General features: G+C 52.0%; 1 protein-coding gene across 1 annotated transcript; it reads left to right on the plus strand.

The window, feature by feature from the left end:
* The first annotated feature begins 2,216 nt into the window (after positions 1–2,216).
* LOC147646852 (uncharacterized) lies at positions 2,217–22,656 on the plus strand. Its single transcript, XM_086872958.1, is given in 4 exon segments — positions 2,217–2,280; positions 4,496–5,298; positions 20,292–20,448; positions 20,635–22,656. Coding segments are annotated over 4 exon segments (2,313 nt in total). The 3' UTR covers positions 21,924–22,656.
* Positions 22,657–23,481: the final 825 nt, after the last annotated feature.

A 23,481-nucleotide genomic window follows, 5' to 3' on the forward strand; every position in this document is an offset into this window, starting at 1 on the left:
CCTGACCTGAAAGGCTGGAAGAAACCACTCTCCACTCTTCCCACCAAGGGCAGGGTGCGATTGTTGAGAAGGTCCCAGATGTAGCAGCCCAGACTAGGACAAGCAAACAAAATTGAGTATATATTCCGAATGGTATTCATTGCCTCACAGGTTATCATGCCATAAGCATAATAAACCAATAAAGGAATTCTCATACCATTCCCTGGTCTCAACAGGAGCAATACAACAGGCAAGTAGTTCCCCATGTGAGGGAAAATATAGAGAGCAAGATACAGTACCCATATAGACAAGCCAACCACCATGGTGGATAGGTTTCTGTTAATATGAAATTGCAATTCTGACTTTCTCTCAGGTTAATGCCCCACGTTGGGCGCCAAAATATGTACTAGTTTGAAATCAAACCAGTGAGAGATCGCAAGTCAGAATTATAATTTAATAGGAAAATGATAAAAAGAATAAATGCAATAATATCAAAAACACTGACAGAGTCAGAATACAGCTTGGAACCCTGTTAGGGTGATGGTAGTCGTCCAGATGAGGTGGTCTTGTTGAAGCGTGATCCTCTGGAAGAAAGGGGGTCTGGTCTTCAGCTGAAAGTCCAGCAGTAGCTCCTGTCCTCTGGAAGTCCCGTAGGTAAGGGCTGCTGTGGTGTTCGAATTCTCAGCTTATATCCAGTATGGAATGCTTGGCTCCTCCCTCGGGGAGGAGCATCTCACAATGGGATGGTGAGTCATGAGATAAGGCCTTGATGAGCCATTAACAGAAAACAGTCCAGGAGGAAGTTATCTCTGAGTCATGCAGCAAGGCAGTGGTGGGCCCATTAACAGGGGACAATACAGGGGGAAGTTATCTATGAGTCATGGGGCAGGGCATTGATGGGCCCATTAACAGAAGGTAGCCCGGGGGGGGGGGGGAGGCAGGGAGCACTGCCTCACCTGGTTTCAACAGTACATGAGGATGGTGATAGAATATACTGCAACCCAGGACAATGAGTTTAGCTTGAAGTGCTTTGTTTTGAAGGTGAGGCAGGGTGGGAAGCCTCCATACCCTGGTGGGTTTTGCTTATGCTTTAATCATACTTAATTACTAGTAGATTATATATATAAATTTTAATTTTTTATTAAACTGTATTATTTTACTAAACTATATTCCTTTATACCACATTACTATTCAATTTAGTAAATTGTATTCATTTTTAATTAAACTGCCATTAAGCCAAGGGACCTAGTTGTCAAAATTCTAATTTCATTTATAACAATATTTTAACAAAGAAGGTTGGTACAACAACATTGGTATTTAACAAACGTGACACAATATGAGCTATATTAACAAAGAAGGCACCTTATGGTGACAACATTCTACTCTTCAAACTGTAAAACATCATTCTGTACTGATCAGAAGGTCATGATTTACTCTTTACCATCCTGATGCTGAATGTTTCCTTAGGCAGTCTGGTCACAGGGAAGAATGAATCCCTTGCAGGCTGCCCCTGTTTGGACAACCTGCTCCTCACCCCGAGCCTCAGCATGTCTGACAAGGCCCACGTGGGACTGACATCCCAAAACACTGAAAACATTTATCAACTTTTCTTTATCATTAAAATCTAATTAATTAATAAAAATAAAATTTCATTTTTAATAATAATATTCTGTGTTTTTATAATCTAATTTTTATATTTATATAAAAGATTTGATATAACTTTAGGAACAAAAAACATTAGCAGTCCTTGGTTCAAAGTACCACCATTCCCTTCATTAATTAATTGATCACTATTTCTCCCTCCTTATGCTAATTTGTCCTACTTTTAGTCCTTTGATCATGATTTTTATAATTTTCTCCGACAGGGCAAAGGGAGCCACTTTGGGCTCTATGGAGACTTTTCTGGGGAACATTTGAGGCAGTTTTGGGTCTGGGGAGGGAATTTAGAGACAACCTGGGGGTCTGGAGGACACTTGGGGAGCTGGGTGGGCTCTTGGAGGGGCACTTAGGGATTCTGTGGGACAATTCGGGGTCCGGGGGAGCACTTGGGGGCCAGGGAGGGGAATCTGGGGGCCCTCCGGGGTCTGGGCAGGCACTTGGGGGGGCTGTAACGTGGCTTCATGGGGTGCAGCGGATGATGGGACCTATAGGCGCCGATATAATACGGTTTAATGGTGCCGCGGAGCATCACGGGAGTTGTAAGCATTTTCCCAGTGGATTCCGGTGATGCGCGGGGCATGACGGGAGATGAAGTCCCGGCTGCAATAGCGCTCTATGGCGTCACGGAGCATGATGGGAGCTGTAGTCCCGGAAGTGGCTCGGAAGGCGCGTTTTGCGGTTCAGGGAAGCACTTGGAGAGCACTTCTGCGTCCAAGCCGTGGCTGCAGGTCCTCGGGGTGAATGTATACGGCTCGGGAGCACCTGGGGAGAACCTGGGGAGCTGTAACCGGGCTCTTTGGGGCCTGGGGCACGGCAGGAGGTTTGGGCGCGGAACTGTGTTCTGGGATGATGGGAGATGAATTCCCAGCCGTGTCTGGAAGGGGCATCTGTGGCGTCGGGAGCATTCAGGGATCCAGGGACGCTTTGGGGGGTCCCGAACGGGCGCTCCTGAAGGGAGGATCCCTTTGGGGATCCTGAAGGGTCTGGGGGACACATGGGACCTATGGGGGGTGATCCTAGGGTTCTGGGGAGCGCAGGGCATATTCCCAGTTCCTCACAACCTGGTCTCAGTTGCCCCCTGCAGGCTCCTACTCACTGCCAGGACGATCCCAGTATGATATCCCAGGATGATGTCAGTACACAGCCAGTGCAATCTCAGCCACTGCCAGGATGATCCCTGTACAAACCAGTCCCTGCCAGTTCTGCCACTCCTGGGATCCCCCAGTCCTCTCTGTGTTCCCCCCTCCCGCATCTCCCCAGAGGAGCCTCAAGGGCTGGCAGTCCCCAGCCAGGGTCCCCAGCCAGCCCCAGTTTTGGGGGATCTGCAGCCCCCAATTTTCCCAGTTTCCCTCTCCTTTTCCCCGTGCCGGGTTCCCTCCATCCCCAGCGGGTGGGAGCAGTGGAGAGCCCCGCGCTGCCCATCCCGACCTGTCCCGGCTCTATCCCCGCTCCTGCTGTGGGCTGTGAGGGGTTCAGGAACGGGGCACCGAGGGTGTTGCTGCTCCTGGGGGAGGAGGAGGAGGGATGGAAGAGGAGGGATGAAGGAGAGCAAGAAGGGATGGAAGTAGGAGAAGGGAGTGGTGTTAGGGAGGAAGTGGAGGAGGGAGGAAGAGGCGGAGCAGGAGGAAGAGGAAGAGGAGGGACAGAGGAGGATCAGGGAAAGGAGAAGGAATCACAAGGTCCAGCACACCCTGAATTCACAGCTCCCACCCGTGGGATCATCACCCCGCATCCCACAGCTGACCAGGGTGGGGGAGCTTGGCCCTGATATCCTGGAGGGTTCCTGGGTTGGGTTTTTTTGTGGGTGATGTTTGAAGAATGAAGAACTCCAAAGCTGTATGCAAAATGCCCCTTGGGGGGACATTGGGGGGTCCTGGTGGCAGCTGCAGGCAGAGGCAGCCTGGTGGAGCAGAGCCCTGTGTCCCCCAGGACCCCAAAGTGGGGAGCCCAGAGAGGGGGAGCGCCACAATTCACGGGACCCTCAACAGCCTGGAGAGGGGCAGGGGGGACTCCTTGGACCCCCTGCACCCCAAAGCAGAGAATAAGGGGAGAAGGGACCCTGAAGCCCCAAAAACCTCCAGCATCCCTAAGTGCTGAGATGGAAACGGGGAACTTCTCGGATTCCTGGCACTCCCAGCAGCCTGGGGAGGGCAGGGACTGAGTAGACTGGGGACCCCCAGTGCAAGCATGACCTCCAGGAGCTGGGATGGGAGGGAAACCCTGAACACCAAAGGGGAGAGACCAGAGATGGGGAACTCCTGGGAGGCATTTTCAGGGCTGAATCTTGGTGTTTGGGGTTTTTTATGGACTCCAGATGCTTGTTGACTTCTAGAGATGAACATGGGCAGAATGAACCACCTCAGCCCATGTGCTCATGAATCGTATTTTTCCCCAAGCCAGGATTTTTGATTCCCAAGCTTTGTCCAGATTGAGGAAGAGGCTGTGAGGAAGAGGAAGATGCCCCGGGACACCCAGGCAGGTGAGGAGGAAGTCAGTGCCCCTTTCCCTCTCTCTCCTGCTCCATCTCCCAGCCCAGCATGGCCCCCGGCTGCAGGACAACCCTGCTGCCGACGCTGTCCTGCTGTGGACGCACTGGGGGGATCTCCTTCCCCTTCCCTCTGGCACGGAGGCAAATCCCATCCTCTCCTTGTCCTTCCTCCCCCAGACAAGGAGCTGAGGATGGAGACCAGGGAGGAAAAATCCCTGCAGCAGAACCTTGTGGAAGAGGCTGATTTGCGCAGTTCCACAGTGCAGGAATCCAATGGGGAGGAAAAGCCCCGGAGATCCCGCAGGAGGAGAAGCTCCAAACCCATCCCAGGGTGCTCTGAGGAGGAAAGACTCACCCTGTGCTGGGAAGGTGGCTGGAGATCCAGCCGGGGCTCTGAGCTGGTGGTCCATGAGCAGCTTCACAAAGGGCAGAAACACTACAAGTGCTTGGAGTGTGGGAAGAGCTTCCGCCACAGCAACAGCCTGATCCAGCATCAGATGATTCACACTGGGGAATGGCCCTACGAGTGTGGGAAATGTGGGAAGGGCTTCAGCTTCAACTCCAAACTCATCATCCACCAACGCATCCACACTGGGGAGAGGCCCTACGAGTGTTCTGAGTGTGAGAAGAGGTTTCAGACCAGCTCCACTCTCCTCCAGCACCAGTGGATTCATACAGAGGAGAGGCCCTTCCGCTGCCCTGACTGTGGGGAGGGCTTCAATCACAACTCCAACCTCAATAGGCACCGGCGCATCCACACTGGAGAGAGGCCTTTCGAGTGTGTGGAATGTGGGAAGAGCTTCAGAAACAGCTCCTACCTGACCATCCACCAGAGGACCCACACTGGGGAACAGCCCTACGAGTGTGGGGAATGTGGGATGACCTTCAGCCAGAGGTCCCAACTGACCATTCACCAGATGATCCACGCTGGGGAGAGGCCCTACGAGTGCCCCGAATGTGGGAAGAGGTTTCATACCAGTTCCCGTCTCCTCAGGCACCAGCGGATTCACACAGAGGAGAGGCCCTTCCGCTGCCCCAACTGCAGCAAGGGCTTCAAGCACAACTCCACCCTCGTCACCCACAGGCGCATCCACACTGGGGAGAGGCTCTACAAGTGTCCCCAGTGTGGGAAGAGATTCACCCAGAGCTCTCACTTGACCAAACACCAACAGAGGCACCAGTAAGGGAAGCACTGCGAGTGCCCCAAGTGCAGGAAGAGCTTTGTGTGCTGCCCCAACTCCATCCCCCATCAGAGGACCCACGTTGGGCAAAGCCCTGATGACCCACATTACCAGTGATCTGTGTTGGGAAGACACTGGGCTGGTGGTCATTTTAGTTTGGTTTCAATTATCTTTTGGTTCATCTTCATCCTTGTAAAACAGACAAAATTGGGGTAAAAATCAACAAATTCATCAAAAGCATCTTAAGCCTCACTTTTTACTAGTGTTTCAAGGGAATCTGGGATTTAGGGAGAAACTTGGGAGTTGTGGCGGTATTTGGTGTAGTTGTCTCCATTTCTTGGCATTCAAAGGGATGAGAGGGTTTTATCTGCCACCTCTAAACCACTCCAAAATTATACAATTCCACAGCCTCTAAGGGTGTGATGCCTTAAGCTTTAGCTTTCATATTTTTCATATTCTGCACTGGCTAGGTTTGTAGTTTTGAACTTCATATTAAGTGTTAGTGAGCTCTCTTCACAGAGTAGGTAGACAAAACGATTCCTTTTCTAGCTTGATAACAAGGGCAGTCGTTACAAGTTTCAGGCCCAAAAGCATAAACAACGGTGGACTAAAGGAAGAAAACAAGAAGGATGGGACTTCATCATCTGAAGCTGTAATTGGACAATGAACCCAAATATGCAGATGGACCTAAGCTTACAAAAATGTGAGACCTTACAATCAGTTGTTCATCCATTTTTGTGGCCATTTTTGGTTGATCTTGGGTGTAGCCCTGTCCAGGCTCTTGTACTGCCCAAAGCATATCTTTTAAGGCCTTTTAATAAACTTTATTCTTACCTCTGTGCAGCCTCTGTTCTAGGTCAGCCTTCTGAAGGCATCAGGTGGAATGGGGTTGGAAGGGGACTGGGCGAAGTGGGATGCAGATCAGGAGGGGTGAGATGGGCATTGGTGGGGCAGGATGGGTGGGATAGGGATTGGGAGGTGTGAAATGGGCAAAATAGGGGTTGGGAAGGAGGTCTTGATGTCCAGCAGAGATGAGATGGGTTGGCCTTGGGATTGGGGAGGTGCGGTGGGGTCTGGAATGAGACAGCCAAAGTTTGGGGATGGTGAAGGGAGGGGGAGCCCATTACTGGGTGAGCTTTTGTGTGAGGTGCCCCTGCCCAGGGAGGCAAAGATTTGGTTTCAAATGAACATGATTAAAGTGAGAGGTGTGGGCAAGAGGGAATTCCATCCCTCTGCCTTGGAGTATGGGCCCTGCGAGCCCAGGAAGAAACTCCACCCTCGTGGGGTGGCAGCCCAGGGATTTCTGATTGGCTTTGGGCCCCTGGTGTTTCTCCCTTGCTGTGTTCCCAGTCGTCCCTGATTTTGAGCTCCACCCTGATTCTCAAAACCCATCTCCCTGCCTCTGTTCGGGGCTGTCTCTGGATCTGAGTTTGTTCCTGAGCTGGATAAATAGTTTCCTGAGCAGAGTCCCATCTCATTGGTGTCCCGTGCCTGTTCCTGGTAACTGTGGCTTCCCTGGACATGATCCTGCGGCCCTGGAATGCAAGACCCCACAAAATTGAGACACACCCCCCCCCCCCCCCCAGACCCCCCAAAAATCCCAGAATTATCTAATATTTGCCCAAATCCTCCAAAATTCCCTTAATTTCTGTAAAATGCCCTTTCTGTCCCCTCCCGGACCAGGTGCCTCCACTGGATCTCGGGGATGCCCCCAGGAATTTGGAGGGGATCTCTCCTCCCCTGCCACCCCAAAAAAAACATGGCTTTAGGAAAAGAAAATTCTCCAAAATCCCTTGGATTCAAGGGGGAGTTCCTCCATTTTTAATGCATTTTTTGTGTGTTTTCCCCAAATTTTTCATTTTTTTTATTTACTTTATTTTTTTTCATTTTTGATGATTTTGGCATTTTTTGAAGTGAGCTTTTGGGGGGGGGGTTCCCCCAATTTTTTTGAGGGGGTCCCTCAATTTTTTTTCTGGAGGTTCACCCCCTCCACCAATATTTCCTCCATCCCTCTCCCCCCAAATTGAGGTGAGAAAATATTTTTTTTACTTTTTTTCTGCTTTTATTTTTTATTTTTACCTTTTGCCCCCCCTTTTTTTTTTCTTTTTTCCTCTTTTTATTTATTTATACTCAATTTGGGGGGCTGAGGGGCAGGAACTTTGGGGTGGGGTCATCTGGGGGGACAGGAAACAGGGACACCCCCCTCCCCAAAAAAACGGAAAAAAATCCTGAGATTTCTGGTATTTCTCCCCCCACCCAAGGTATGAAAAAATTTATGTTCTCAGATTTTTGGTGATTTTTGGGGAGAGAGTTGCAATTTTGGTGGAAGTTTTGGGAAGGCTTGCTGTTTTTTGGGGAGTTCTCCCAGGATTTGGGGTGGAATTGGAGAAATTTGGGGGTTCGGGGGGAAATTTGGGGTTTTGGGGCAAAACTCTTAAGGTCCTGGGGGGAATTTTGGGGTTTTAGGGCAAGAATTTAAGGATTTTTTTCTAACATTTGGGTGTTTGGGGAGGAAGTTTGGGTGTTTGGGGAGAACTTTGGGGTTTTTAGGGAGAGGATTTGGGGAAAAAAATTGGGGATTTGGGGGGGGAGGAAATTTGGTGGTTTTGGGGGGAAATTCAGGGGTCCTGGTGGAGTTCTGATTTTGGGAAGGGGATTTGGGGAGGATTTTTTGTCTTTTGGGGGAATTTCCATTGATGGGGAGAGGTCCTAATCCCAGTGAGGAGAGGCATTTTGGGGAGGCCTGAATTTGGGGAGGGGTCTCAGGGAGGATTTCCGATTTTGGAGTGAGATTTGGGGGATTTTCCAGCGATGGGGAGGTGTCTTGGGGGTGGGATTTGGGGAGGGGTCTCATTGGGGCACCATCCTGAGCTGGAAGCGGGGGAGATGTTGGGAGTGAAATTTGGGGAGCGTTATAAATGGAAATGATTTGTGCTAACTAAATTGGGACTATTTGGAAAGTTATTATTAGAAGCAATCAAGGGAATTGGTGATACAAAGCAGGTGTACCCCTTTGCAGATGTTACGTGTTGAAATTAAGGTACAGGATGTAGTTTTGAGATAAGTGGTGTCCCAAGAAGAAATCAACCTTGAGATGGATAAAGTTGGAACAACTTTAGGCATAGGCCTGAAGATTATGAAGTGTAAGACTAATTAGTGGAACACAATGCTTATTTACATAACACTTAGTACACATGCAAAACCTGTAAGGTTATCCAGAGGACAATGAGGATGAGCGTAAGCCTTCATCCAAAATACCATCGAAAGGAGACTGAAGACCCCCTAGCAACAAGTGAGGCTTGCGCCATGAAGAATAGTGATGTAAAATTAAAGAATCAAAAATAGGAGGAGACTTAGGGGAAACATGAATGAATATGTATAAGCATACAGTATATAAGTTTAGTTTGAATTGCTTTGTTTTGGTACGTGAGGCAGGGTGAGAAGCCCTGCCCATACCCCAGTCAGTTTTGCTCATGCTTTAATCATACTCAATTACTAGCAAATTATATTCACACATATATATATATATATATATATATATATATATGAAGATATTCACTAAATTGTACTCTTTTACTGAATTGTTTTCCTTTTATACCAAATATCTATTCAATCCACTAAATAGTATTATTTTATTATATTGCATCCTTGTATTCAATTCACTAAATTGTATAATTTTTTCCCTTGTTATTTAATTGCTGTTAATTCAATAAATCTAGTTGTCTGATTTTAATTTCATTTACAACAGTACCAAGAAGAAAAGGGGCTTACTGAGAGCAAGCAAACTTAATCCTCTGCCAGGACACAAATTTAGAGGGCAAAAAATTAAAAAACCCCACAGCATCAGCCCAGCTTCCCAGTGAGAAGGGTTGGAACTCTCTGCCCTCAACACTTCCCCAGCAGGTTTACAAAGGTAACTGGGATCTAAGCTGTGCCCTCTGAATCAACAGAGCCAGCCTCCCTTCAGGCTGAAAAACCACAGCCCCAGTTATAGCCCTGGGTGCCTCCTGTGCCCCAGAGAATGGCCCGGCTCACCCGGCCCAGCCTGGCCCGAGCAGCCCAGACTGGCCTCAAGGGATGGGCTCCACCTGCCCGCTGTGCCCACAGGCCGGGCCCAAGGGCTCACAAGAGGCTTCCTCCCAGCTCTGCAAAACCTCAGCCAAGACTGTCCCCTTTGCTGTGCTGAGAAGAGTAAAAACCCCTCTCAATTTAACCCCACTGCACTCCTCATGGGGAATCCCTGCACACCTTAGGAGAGAGCCCAAATTTGCCCTGTGTGCCTCATGAGGTGCAGGCCCAGGTGATGCCACTGAAGGAAATGTGCCCTCACAGCCCAGGGACGCTCAGCACGGGCTCCCCCAGCCCCTCAGGGCCCTACCGCTGGTCACGGCAGCCCCTGCCTGGCTCCTGCCTGCCCACACCATGGTCAGCCCCGCCTGCTCCTGGACATGGAGCTCAGCCGGGGCTGGTACCATGTGGGCTTTGCTGGTGGTACCAGCCGGACACTGGGGTGAGAGCTCCATCTCTTTATTTGAACAAAAAACATGGGCCAACCCCTGCTCTGGTGGACAGGGGCTGCCCACTTTCAGTCCTGGCCAGGGAACAGGGCCAGGGGGCTCAGGGGCAGAGGGTCTCGCTTGGGAGGTGTGGGTCTTGGGATGCCCTCAAGACGGGGATGCAGCTGCAGCACAGCAGATGGGGAGAGATGTGAAGAGCGAGGATAACAGGTCAGCTTCTCAGAGACTAAAATCTTTGGCTGCTCTTCTGAAGCTGCAGAGGTGCTCCTGTGGAGAGAGGAGGTGGCTGAGGCCCCCAGCTACCGCTGGCACTCAGGGACCCTCCTGCACAGCACGGCCCAGAGAGGCCAAGGCTCCCCAGCACGGCTGGAGCTGCTGGCACAGCTTGGCCCAGCTGGACAGCTGCCCCTCAAGGCCCCAAGCAAGCAGGGGATGGCTCTGGGCAGGGTCCCTGGCCAGGAGCGGGCCCCAGAGCACCTCTGCCTTTCAAGGGCAATCTCGTCCCCGCTCTTTCTCCTGCCCACCTTGCTTTGCTTCTGCCTGCTGCTCCTGGGGCTGCTCTTGGCCAGGCAGCCTCAGTGGGAGCCAGCACTGGCTGCAGCCCCAGCGGGCTCCCCAGGACAAGGCCCAGCAATTAAGAGGCCAATGAAAGGCCTGGGCAGCAGCAGAACTCTCAGCAGAGTTATTTGGGCAACCAAGGCCTACCCACAAGTGCACAGCAGCCTCACTGGGAATGTTTCCTGACCATGAGCAGCCTTTCAAGAAGCTGTTTGAGGCCGAGATCGCAAAACACTCACCGTTTTCCCTTCTGGCAATACCAGATTCCGGCACAGCACATCATCAGGAAAACTGCTCCACCAGCCACAATGGCCATTAACTTAATCAAACCATCTGTTCCCTGGTAGAAAACTCTTCTCATGCTTTCCCAGATCTTCTGAGCATGTGCTGTGGTGCCAGCTGCATCTGTGGGAGCAATGGGCAGCGTGAGCCTGTGCTGTGCTCCACTGCTGAGCTGGCAGCACGCTGGATACAGCCAGGACGTTCTCTGTTTCCCCCAGAGCTGGGGCCTGCAGGCACCTTGCCACCCCTTGGCACAAGACTGCTCAACCCCCTGAGCTCAAATGGCACAATTTCTCTGTGCTGTGCTGGTCTTCTCCAGGCAATACTTGTCAAAGACATGGATAAGAATCAGGAAAATGCCCACGGTTTTGGAAATGCTCCAGGGCCACCCCTCTTCCAAACAGACCCTAAACCTGAACTAGCCTGAGACTGGAAATTTTCAGGGGATCTCAAGGTGTGCGTGGCCCATGGTGCAGTTTGGGCTCCCTGTCAGCTGATGCCAAATGCCTTCCTGCAGAGGCTGGGGAGAAGCTGCAGCCAGGCCAGGCTGGGAAACAGCCCTGTAGGCCATGAAAGCAGCAGTGGGGCAGTGAGGCTACCATGGATTCCTTCTTGCTGTACCGGGCACACGGCGTGTCCAGATGTGCAGAGAAAGCCCCCGGCTGCTGAGTCACAGGAGAAGGCTGAGGGACATGGACCCACCATGGCATCGCTCCAGATCATTCAGGATTATGTCCAGGTATTTGAGTTCCCCCATTGCTACATTACTATCTCCTATAGGTTTGTTCTTCTTTCTCAGGGGACCATAATATAAAATATTTCCATTTCCCAGGAATGGATCCCACAGAACCAGTGCTCAGCCTGTGGGATCAGCAGAGAGGCACCACACACCCCAGCGATGGGAGCTGGGCTTGCTTGCAGAATTTAGCTCAGGAGCTGGGAAAGTCCTCCCTGCAGACACACCTGTAACTCAACAGCCACAGAAGCTTCTCTCATCTCTGCTGCACAGGCAGCACTGAGCCACAGGAGCAGTGAGAGGATTGCGTAGGACGAGGGCACACACGTGCACAGCTCTGTCCTGGCACCTGCAGCAATGCCACCCTGGCCGACCCTTGGGCTCTGAGCTGGCGGCTCTCCCAGGGGGAAAGGCCTTGACCTACCCTCAGAATCTTCCTCATCATCAGGCTCAGTAACTGATACGGACAGGGAATCCAGATCATCTTCATCATCAGGTTCATCTGCAAAGAAAGTCAGGACAGAACAACTCCCGTGACACTGCGGAAGATTCTTCTTCAGGCTAGAGTGGCAGTGAGTGCACCTGGGTAACTGGTGCCCTCCAAGGCACTCCCTCATCTCTGCCTTCCACTCAGTAGCAAGGGCAGGGGGACCACGTGCCTGCAGTGGGCCCACAGTGGGATGGAAGGAGCCCCTTGCATGGCAGTCAGGGGAGAAAGGACTCCCTGGAGCTGCCAGCAGCTCTGAACTGAGCCTCAAGCAGGGCCAGGGCTTGGCAGCTGGAGCAGGAGCATCTCAGGTTCCCTGGGGCCAGAAAGGAGCCACACAAGGCAGAGCCCCAGGGCACAGCCTTGGGCCCAGCCCTTCCCTCTCTGCTCTTCTCTGTGGCTGCACAGAGCACACAGAAGGAGACACTGGCATTGCACACAGGAAGAGGATTGACAGCTAAATGCTCCTTCCTCCCACTGACAGCAATGCTGTGGGATCACTCAGGGCTCCCTGCTCAGAAAGGAGCAGGGCAAGGTTTCCAGAATCCATCAACCTTCAGACTCTTGAGGGAAATGGCATGAGAGTGAGCTCTTGCCACCTTGACATGGATTGTTCTGTGCGGAAAGGGACATCGAGAACTTGCCTCCAGCATCTGGCAAGGTCTTCAAACCGCCATTCACCAGCACTTCCAGATGCTCCATGTCACCATCCCAATCTAGAAGGGAGCACAGATCAGAACCATTCCATGGTGAGCTGGGATCCCTTTCTGCCTTAGGGAACTGGGCATTGCAAGGGTGTCGGAGAAGGCCGTGGGAGCCAGATGTCAATGGACATGGCCAAAGCTGCAGAGGGGCCTAACGAAAGCTCTGGACTGGCTCTGGACATTCTCAACACCTTCTCCATGCTCTGTGCAAAATCCCTGAAAGGCAGGCACAGCCAAGCAGCAGAGATTTACAGCTCAAGCCTCAGCAGGGCTCAGGCCCAGAGGCACAGCAATTACCTCCTGGGGCTGTGCCTGGCATGGCCTCCCTTCCTGCAGCAGAGGCTGCCCATGAGCCACTGCTTCCTCCGGGAAATGGCACCTTCAGCACAGCCTTTGAGTTCATCTCTGGAGGAAGGAAGAGCCACAGCTGGATCAGATAGAACCATTTCCCATTGAGGAGGTGGCATGTTCAAGTGGCAATATTTGTTAAAGTCATGGTTAAGGATCAGGAGAAAGGCCAGGTTATTGGGGCTGGCCAGGGCCCTCCCTCCTCCAAACAGCCCCTACACCTGATCTAGCCCAAGACCGGGAAATTGCAAGGGATCTCTGGCTGTGCATGGCCTGTGCTGCAATTTGGGTTCCCTGTCACCTGATGCCAAATGCCTTCCTGCAGGGACTGGGGAGAAGCTGCAGCCAGGCCAGGCTGGGAAACAGCCCTGTAGGCCGTGAAAGCAGCAGTGGGACAGCGAGGCTGACATGGATCCCTTCCTGCTGTGCCAGCCATAGCATGTCCAGATGTGCAGAGAAAGCCCCCGGCTGCTGAGTCACAGGAGAAGGCTGAGGGACATGGACTCACTATGGCGTCTCTCCAGTTCATTCAACATCTTATCCATGTGTTTGGATGTCTCCAGCGACTTACTATCCTCTGTAGGTTTGTTCCTCCCTCTCAGAGAACCTTAACAGAAAGTATTTCCATTTCAGATGAATGGATCCCACAGAACCAGGGCTCAGCCTGTGGGATCAGCAGGGACACACCACTCACCCCTGTGATGGGAGCTGGGCTTGCGTGCAGCAACCAGAAAAGGAGCTTGAAATGTCCTTGATGCAGACACACCTGTAACTCAACAGCCACAGAAGCTTCTGTCACCTGGTTTGTGACAGGTTGTCAATGATTATTTCTTGTTGGGACAGTGAGAACATACCTGCATGGGGCTCCAGAGGCTTAAAATCTTCATGCAGCCAAGCTGCTGGAGGAGCCTTCCTACCACCCTCATCTGGAAGGGAGCACAGATCAGAACCATTCCATGGTGTGCTGGGACCCCCTTCTGCCTTAGGGAACTGGGCACTGCAAGGGGGTCGGGGGATGGCCGAGGGAGCCAGATGTCAGTGGACATGGCCAAAGCTGCAGAGGGGCCTGGGGAGCTCTGGGCTGGCTCTGGACACTCTCCACCTTCTTTGCAGGCCCTGTGCAACATCCCTGGTGGGGCAGCAGAACCAGCCCAGGGCCCAGGGGCTCTCCCTGCCACAGAGGTAACCATTAAGCCCTGGGCCAAACTGCAGCATTCAGTGCCACAGACATCCCTACCTCCGTCCTGCCCTCTCTCCTGCCCTCCGTCCTTCAGCTGGGACAGCTCCCCCAGCCCAAGGGGACAGAGCCAGGCCCTCTCAGGGCACACTGGAGCTTTACCCTCCCCTCAGCCCTTTCCCCACCATGGGCATTCCTTGAAGCTGCTGCCAGGTTTTGGGATGTGTCTCCCATGGAGGGACTTCAGCAGAACTGCTCAGTAGCCGAGTGCCCTGAGCCTGCTCAGGATAATTCCTCTGCACTGTGCTCACACAGCCAAGCAACAGAGATGGCAGCTCAAGCCTCAGCAGGGCTCAGGCCCAGGGGCACAGCAATTACCTCCTGGGACTGTGCCTGGCATGGTCTCCCTTCCTGCAGCAGAGGCTGCCCATGAGCCACTGCTTCCTCCGGGAAACGCTGCCTTCAGCACAGCCTTTGGGTTCATCTCTGGAGAAAAGAAGAGCCACAGCTGGATCAGGTGGGGCTGTTCCCCAACAGGAAGGTGGCATCTTCAAAAGGCAGTACTTGTCCAAGTCATGAATAAGGTTCAGGAAGCCATCAAAACTTCAGAGCCAGGACGGGGCGCTCCCTCCTCCAAAGAGCTGCCATTCCACATCTACCCCAAGACTGGGAAATTGCAAGGGATCTCTGGCTGTGCATGGCCTGTGCTGCAGTTTGGGCTCCCTGTCAGCTGATGCCAAATGCTTTCCTGCAGAGGCTGGGGAGAAGCTGCATCCAGGCCAGGCTGGGAAACAGCCCTGCAGGACATGAAAGCAGCAGGGGGCAGTGAAGCTGCCATGGATCCCTTCCCACTATGCCAGGCACGGCGTGTCCAGATGTGCAGAGAAAGCCCCTGGCTGCTGAGTCTCAGGAGAAGGCTGAGGGACTTGGACCCACCATAGCGTCTATCCAGTTCACTAAGCATCTTGTCTTCTGTGGCTTTATTCCTCCCTCTAGGAGAACCTTAACAGAAAGTATTTCCATTTCAGATGAATGGATCCCACAGAACCAGGGCTCAAGCCTGTGGGATCAGCAAGGACACACCACTCACCCCTGTGAAGGGAGCTGGGCTTGCGTGCAGCAACCAGAAAAGGAGCTTGAAATGTCCTTGATGCAGACACACCTGTAACTCAACAGCCACAGAAGCTTCTGTCACCTGGTTTGTGACAGGTTGTCAATGATTATTTCTTGCCGGGACAGTGAGAATATACCTGCATGGGGCTCCAGAGGCAGAAAATCTTCATGAAGCCAAGCTGCTGGAGGAGCCTTCCTACCACCGTCATCTGGAAGGAAGCACAGATCAGAACCATTCCATGGTGTGGTGGGACGCCCTTCTGCCTTAGGAAACTGGGCACTGCAAGGGGGTTGGGAAAGGCCGTGGCAGCCAGATGTCAGTGGACATGGCCAAAGCTGCAGAGGGGCCTGGAGAGCTCTGGGCTGGCTCTGGTCACTCTCCACCTTCTTTGAAGGCCCCATGCAACATCCCTGGTGGGGCAGCGGGACCAGCCCAGGGGCTCTGGGGACTCTGTCTCACGCACAGAGAAAGCCCTCCCTTAAGCCCTGGGGGAAAACCATCCCCAATGCTTCCCAGGGAGAAGGAAGTGCTGTCTCAGGAAAGGGAAGCCAGGCCCTGGGCTCACCTGCTCCCTGTGCTCACCATGGAGCAGCCTGGGCAGCCCTGTCAGGCAGGGCCACTGCCAGGAGGAGCAGGAGGAGGAGGCGCAGAGCAAAGGCCATGGTGCCTTGCCCACTGCCAGTCCTGCAGCTCTTGCTGCCACCACTGTCCTGACACCGCTGTCCCAATGTCAGCACCGCTGCTGCCGCCGCCGCTGCTGCCACAACAGTCGTGGTCAAGGACTGACTGCTCGGTCCTTGTGGTGCTGTGCAACCACGAGGCTCTGGGACCTCTGTGACCTCAGAGCCTGCTGTCACCTCAGCCTGCTGTCACCCCAGAGACTGCTGTGACCTCATGGCCTTGGCTGTACCCCCTGAGTGTTCTCCCATCTGTACTCCAATCTGTACTGGACTGATTGTAAATCTTTGACTTCATCAAAGGGTCATTGCTAAACAAAACCTTGGTTTTGCCTGCTGACATTGCTGGTCATGTTCTGTCCCATGAGATGCTCTTGATGGTTGCCTCTTTTCCTGGGCATGGCACTGGAGGAGGTCCAGGCCCAGGTGATGCCACTGAAGGAAATGTGCCCTCAGCCCAGGGACACTCAACACAGACTCCCCCAGCCCCTCGGGGCCCCGCCGCTGGTCACAGCAGCCCCTGCCTGGCTCCTGCCTGCCCACACCGTGGTCAGCCCTGCCTGCTCCTGGACATGGAGCTCAGCCAGGGCTGGTGCTGTGTGGGCTTTGCTGGTGGTACCAGCCAGACACTGGGGTGACAGCTCCATCTCTTTATTGGAACAGAAGAGCTGTGTCAGGCCCTGCCCTGGCAGGAGGGACCCACCTTCAGTCCAGGCCACAGAGCAGGGCGGGTCCCTTCAGGGACACAGGGCCTTGCTTTGGGTGGTGGCAGCATCTGCACAGCAGCAAGCTGGTAACGCAGCTGTGACAGGGACATCACGTATGGGCATGGAGATGTGAAATGTGTGGTGCAGGTGTCCCTGAGGGAGGTGTTTGGCCTTTCCTGTGAAGCTGTAGAGGGGAACCTGTTGAGAGAGGAGATGGCTGAGGCCCCAGCTGCAGCTGGCACACAGGGACCCTCTTGCACACTGGGAGATTCTCACTGTGCTCAAAGTTTCCCTCTGAAGACTAAGAGGTGAATGTGGATGGGCTTAGCAAGCGGTCTGCGGCCAAACAATTGAGTTAGCAAAAGAAGAAATTGAGAAAATACAAGTTTATCCATAGCAAGGAAGTAGTCAAGGCCGTTAGCATGGAAACCAATAAAAAGGTGCATAAGGGGTATTTGCAGTTGTAATAAATGGAATTGGTTTGTGCTAACTAAATTGTAGCTGTTATTAAAGTTATTATTAGAAACAATCAAGAATCAGTGTTACAAAGCAGATGTACCCCTTTGCAGATGTTACATGTCAAAATTAAGGTACAGGATGGAGTTTAGAAGATAAATGGTGTCTATAGACCAAAATGGCCTTGAGATGGACAAAATTAGAATCAATTTAGGCATTGGGCGTAAGGATTAGTAAATATAAGGCTAATTAGTAGACTAACATAACACAAGGCTTAGTACGCACATGCAAACCTGTAAGGTTATCCAAAGGACAATGAGGAAGAAGAAAAGCCTTCACCAAAAGACCACCAAAAGAAGACTGAAGACCTCCTAACAACAAGTGAGGCATGTGCTGTGAACGAAAATGATGTTAAGTCAGAAAAATCGGAAATAGGAGGAAACTTACAGGAAACATTAATGAATATGTATAAGCATACAGTATATGAGTTTAGCTTGAAGTGCTTTGTTTTGAAGGTGAGGCAGGGTGGGAAGCCTCCATACCCTGGTGGGTTTTGCTTATGCTTTAATCATACTTAATTACTAGTAGATTATATATATAAATTTTAATTTTTTATTAAACTGTATTATTTTACTAAACTATATTCTTTTATACCACACTATTATTCAGTTTAGTAAATTGTATTCATTTTTAATTAAACTGCCATTAAGCCAAGGGACCTAGTTGTCAAAATTCTAATTTCATTTATAACAATATTTTAACAAAGAAGGTTGGTACAACAACATTGGTATTTAAAAAACATGACACAATATGAGCTATATTAACAAAGAAGGCACCTTATGGTGACAACATTCTACTCTTTAGACTGTAAGCATCTTTCTGTACTGATCAGGAGGTCAGGATTTACTCTTTACCATCCTGATGCTGAATGTCTCCGTAGGCAGTCTGGTCACAGAGAAGAATGAATCCCTTGCAGGCTGCCCCTGTTTGGACAACCTGCTCCTCACCCCAAGCCTCAGCATGTCTGACATGGCCCACCTGGGACTGACATCCCAAAACATTGATAACATTTCTCTTTAGAATTTTTCTTTATAATTAAAATCTAATTAATTAAAAAAATAAAATGTTATTTTTTATAATAATATTGTTCTGTATTTTTAGAACCTAATTTTTATATTAATATAAAAGAATTGATACAATTTTAGGAACAAAAACCATTATCGGTCTTTGGTTTAAAGTACCACAATTCCCTTCATTAATTAATTGACCACTATTTCTCCCTCTGTATGCTAATTTGTCCTACTTTTAGTGCTTTGATCATATTTTTTAATCATTTTCTCAGACAGGGTAAAAGGGACCACTTTGGGGTCCATGGAAACTTTTCTGGGGAACATTTGGGGCAATTTTGTGTCTGGGGAGGGAATTTAGAGAGAACTTGGTGGTCTGGAGGACACTTGGGGGAGCCAGGTGGGCACTTAGGGATTCTGTGGGACAATTCGGGGTCTGGGGGAGCACTTGAACGTCCAGGGGGGCGCTTGGAAGTCAGGGAGGGGAATCTGGGGATACTTCGGGGCCCGGGCGAGCACTTGGGGGGCTGTAACGGGGAATCCATGGGGCGCGGGGGATGATGGGAGTTGTAGGCGCCGGTATAATACGGTTTAATGGGGCCGCGGAGCATCACGGGAGTTATAGGCGCAGCTCCAATAGATTCCGGGGGGTCGCGGGGCATGACGGGAGATGGAGTCATGGCAGAAATAGCGCTCTATGGGCGCCGTGGAGCATGATGGGAGCTGTAGTCCAGGAAGTGGCTCGGAAGGCGCGTTTTGCGGTTCAGGGAAGCACTTGGAGTGCACTTCTGCGAACGAGCCGTGGCTGCAGGTCCTCGGGCGAATGTATACGGCTCGGGAGCACCTGGGGAGAACCTGGGGAGCTGTAACCGGGCTCTTTGCGGCGCGGGGCACGGCAGGAGGTTTGGGCGTGGAACCGTGTTCTGGGATGATGGGAGATGAATTCCCAGCCGTGTCTGGAAGGGGCATCTGTGGGGTCGGGAGCATTCAGGGATCCGGGGACGTTTTGGGGGGTCCTGAACGGGCGCTGAGGGGGCACTCGGGGATCCTGAAGGGTTTGGGGCACACCTATGGGACATATGGGGGGCGATCCCGGGGTTCCGGGGAGCGCCGGGCATATTCCAAGTTCCTTCCAGCATGATCCCATTTGCTCTCAACTCTCCCAGTCAGCCTCAGCACGATCCCATTCACTCCCAGTATATCATATTTGCCCCCAACCTGGTCTCAATTGCCCCCTGCAGCCTCCTACTCACTGCCAGTATCATCCCAGTATGATCCCAGTAAGATCTGTCTCCCTCAGTGTGATCGCAGTCTCTCCTGGCATGGTCCCAGCTGTTCCCAGTATCATCCCAGTATGATGTCAGTACACAGCCAGTGCAATCTCAGCCACTGCCAGGATGATCCCAGTACAAGCCAGTCCCTGCCAGTGCTGCCACTCCTGGGATCCCCCAGCCCTCTCTGTGTTCCCCCCTCCCGCATCTTCCCAGAGGAGCCCCAGGGGCTGGCAGTCCCCAGCCAGGGTCCCCAGCCAGCCCCAGTTTTGGGGGATCTGCAGCCCCCAATTTTCCCAGTTTCCCTCTCCTTTTCCCCGGGCCGGGTTCCCCCCGTCCCCAGCGCGTGGGAGCAGCGGAGAGCCCCGCGCTGCCCATCCCGACCTATCCCAGCTCCATCCCCGCTCCTGCCGTGGGCTGTGAGGGGTTCAGGAACGGGGCACCAAGGTTGTCACTGCTCCTGGGGGAGGAGGGGGAGGGATGGAAGAGGAGGGACAAAGGAAGATCATAGAAAGAAGAAGGAACCACAAATTCACTGGACCCTCAATAGCCTGGAGAGGAGCAGGGGGGAATCCTTGGACCCCCTGCACTCCAAAGCAGAGAATCAGGGGACAAGGGACCATGGGAATCCAAAAAGCCCCATCATCCCTAAATGAGGAGATGGAAACAGGGGGAACTTTTTGGATTCCTGGCACTCCCAGTAGCCTGAAAAGGGCAGGGACTGAGCAGACAGGGGAACCTGAGTGCAAGCGTAACCCCCAGCAGCTGAGACAGGGAGGAACTCCTGAAGACCAAAGGGGAGAGACCAGAGATGGGGAGCTCCTGGGAGGCAATTTCAGGGCTGAATTTTGGTGTCTGGGAGGTTTTTATGGGCCCCAGATGACCGGTGACTTCTAAAGATGGTCTTGGACCAAGAGACATTCAAAGTCAATGTACTCTTCCCCTGTTTTACCCATACCAGGATTTCCCAATCCCAGACCTTGTCTGGATGGAGAAGGAGGCTGTGAGGAAGAAGAAGATGCCCCAGGACACCCAGGCAGGTGAGGAGGAAGTCAGTGCCCCTTTCCCTCTCTCTCCTGCTCCATCTCCCAGCTCAGCCTGGCCCCCAGCTGCAGGACAACCCCGCTGCCGACACCATCCTGCTGGGGACGCACTGGGGGGATCTCCTTCCCCTTCCCTCTGGCATGGAGGCAAATCCCATCCTCTCCTTGAACTTCCTCCCCCAGACAAGGAGCTGAGGATGGAGACCAGGGAGGAAAAATCCCCATGGCAGAACCTCATGGAAGAGGCCATTTTGAGCAGCTCCACAGTGCAGGAATCCAATGGGGAGGAAAAGCCCTGGAGATCCCACAGGAGGAGGGGCTCCAAACCCATCCCAGGGTGCTCTGAGGAGGAAAGACCCACCCTGTGCAGGGAAGGTGACCAGAGATCAAGCCAGGGCTCTGAGCTGGTGGTCCATGAGCAGCTTCAGGATGGGGAGAAGCGCTACAAGTGCTTGGAGTGTGGGAAGAGCTTCCGCCACAGCAACAGCCTGATCTGCCACCAGATGATCCACACTGGGGAATGGCCCTACGAGTGTGGGAAATGTGGGAAGGGCTTCAGCTGCAACTCCCAACTCGTCATCCATCAGCACATCCACACTGGGGAGAGGCCCTACGAGTGTCCTGAGTGTGGGAAGAGGTTTCGGAGGAGCTCAGATCTCCTCGTGCACCAGCGGATTCACACAGATGAGAGCCCCTTCCGCTGCCCCGACTGTGGGGAGGGCTTCAAGTACAACTCCAACCTCATCAACCACCGGCGCATCCACACTGGGGAGAGGCCCTTTGAGTGTGGGGAATGTGGGAAGAGGTTTCTGAGGAGCTCAGATCTCCTCGTGCACCAGCGGATTCACACAGATGAGAGGCCCTTCCGCTGCCCCGACTGTGGGGAGGGCTTCAAGTACAACTCCAACCTCATCAACCACCGGCGCATCCACACTGGGGAGAGGCCCTTTGAGTGTGGGGAATGTGGGAAGAGCTTCCGCCAGAGCTCCAGCCTCATTACCCACAAACGCATCCACACTGGGGAACGGCCCTATGAGTGTGGGGAATGTGGGATGACCTTCAGGTGTAGGTCCCAACTGATCATCCACCAGATGATCCACACTGGGGAGAGGCCCTACGAGTGTTCCAAGTGTGGGAAGAGGTTTCAGACCAGCTCCAGTCTCCTCCAGCACCAGCGGATTCACACGGATGAGAGGCCCTTCCGCTGCCCCGAGTGCGGGAAGGGCTTCAAGATAAGCTCCCACCTCTTCAGTCACCGGCGCATCCACACTGGGGAGAGGCCCTATGAGTGTCCCCAGTGTGGGAAGAGCTTCTCCAGGAGCTGTAACTTGACCAGACACCAACAGAGGCACCACTAAGGGAAGCCCTGCGAGTGCCCCAAGTGCAGGAAGAGCTTCATGTGCTGCTCCAGCTCCATCCCCTATGGGAGGCCCCACGCTGGGCAGAGCCCTGATGACCCACGTTTCCCGTGACCTGCATTGGGAAGACAGTGAGCTGGTGGTGATTTTTTTGGCTCTAATATTCTTTTGATTCATCTTCATCCCTTTAAAATTTACAAAATTGGAGTAACAACCAACAGATTCATCAAAGGCATCTAAAATCTCACTTTTTACTAGTGCTTCAAGGGAATCTGGGATTGAGGGAGGTACATGGGAGGGTTTTGGGGGTTATTTGGTGTATTTGTCTCCATCTTTTAGCACTCAAGGAGATGAGAGGGTTTGATCTGTCACCTCAAAACCACTCAATGCCACCGAAAAGTACTCATTCTCACCCACAATTACTGGATTCCACAGGTTCTCAGGGTGTAATGCCTTAAGCTTTAGCTTTCATATTTTTCATATTCTGCGCTGCCTAGGTTTGTAGTTTTGAACTTCATATTAAGTGTTGGTGAGCTCTCTTCACAGAGTAGGTAGACAAAACAATTCCTTTTCTAGCTTGATACTAAGGGCACTTGTTACAAGTTTCAGGCCCAAAACCATAAACAAGGGTGGACTGAAGAGAGAAAAGAAGAAGGACAGGGCTTCGTCATCTGAAGCTGTAATTGGTATGGTGATGGACCTCAACTTCTAAAAATGTGAGACCTTGTGATCAGTTGTCCATTTTTGTGACCATTTTTGCTCCATCTTTGGTGTACTTTTGGCCAGGCTCTTGTACTGCCCAAAGCATATCCTTTAAGGCCTTTAATAAACTTTATTCTTAACTCTGTCTAGCCTCTGTTCTAGGTCAGCCTTCTGAAGGCATCAGGTGGAATGGGGTTGGAAGGGGATTGGGCCAAGTGGGATGCAAATCAGGAGGGGTGAGATGGGCATTGGGTGGGGCAGGATGGATGTGATGGAGTTTGGGAGGTGTGAAATGGGGGAAATAGGGCTTGGGAAGGGGGTCTTGATGTCCAGCATGGATGGGATGGGTTGGGATTGGGACTGGAGAGGTGGGGTGGGGTCTGCAATGAGACAGTCAAAGTTTGGGGATAATGAACAAAGGGGGAGCCCATTACTGAGTGAGTTTTTGGATATTCTACGTTCCTGCAGAGATTTTGCGGTATCTTATGTTTCTGAGGTGGTTTTTGGGCACTCCCCAAGTCTTAGGGGGTTCCTGAGAGCAGCTCCATGGAGCCCCACTGCCAGGAGTGGTTGCCATGGGCATGAGCTCAGAGCTGTAGCCAGAGTGCATTGCCTCAGTGCTTGATAGCAGAGAAATGATGAATGGCCCCAAACATCTCCAGTGTGCGTTTGGTGTCAAGATGAAAAATGAGGGATGGGGCCACTATGCTTTGAGATGATTTATTGCTCAAGTAGTTCGATAAGATATCAGTCTCAAGGCATGAGATTAATAGAGGAGCAACAAGTCAGCCATAGCTTGTGGAAGTCAGAGTTTCTTCTCTGCACAGAAATATATAACATTTTGGTCCAATAGGCCAATGGAAAACTGTTCAGACTATTCACTGAGTCCTCATAGCGGTGTAGTGAACGTTGTTTATTTCTATCTTTAGCACACTTTTGTAGGGTCTGACAGGGTTCGCGGGGCTTAACA

This window comes from Cyanistes caeruleus, unplaced genomic scaffold, assembly GCF_971803275.1.
Source record: "Cyanistes caeruleus unplaced genomic scaffold, bCyaCae1.hap1.1 HAP1_SCAFFOLD_78, whole genome shotgun sequence".
NCBI lineage: Eukaryota > Metazoa > Chordata > Aves > Passeriformes > Paridae > Cyanistes > Cyanistes caeruleus.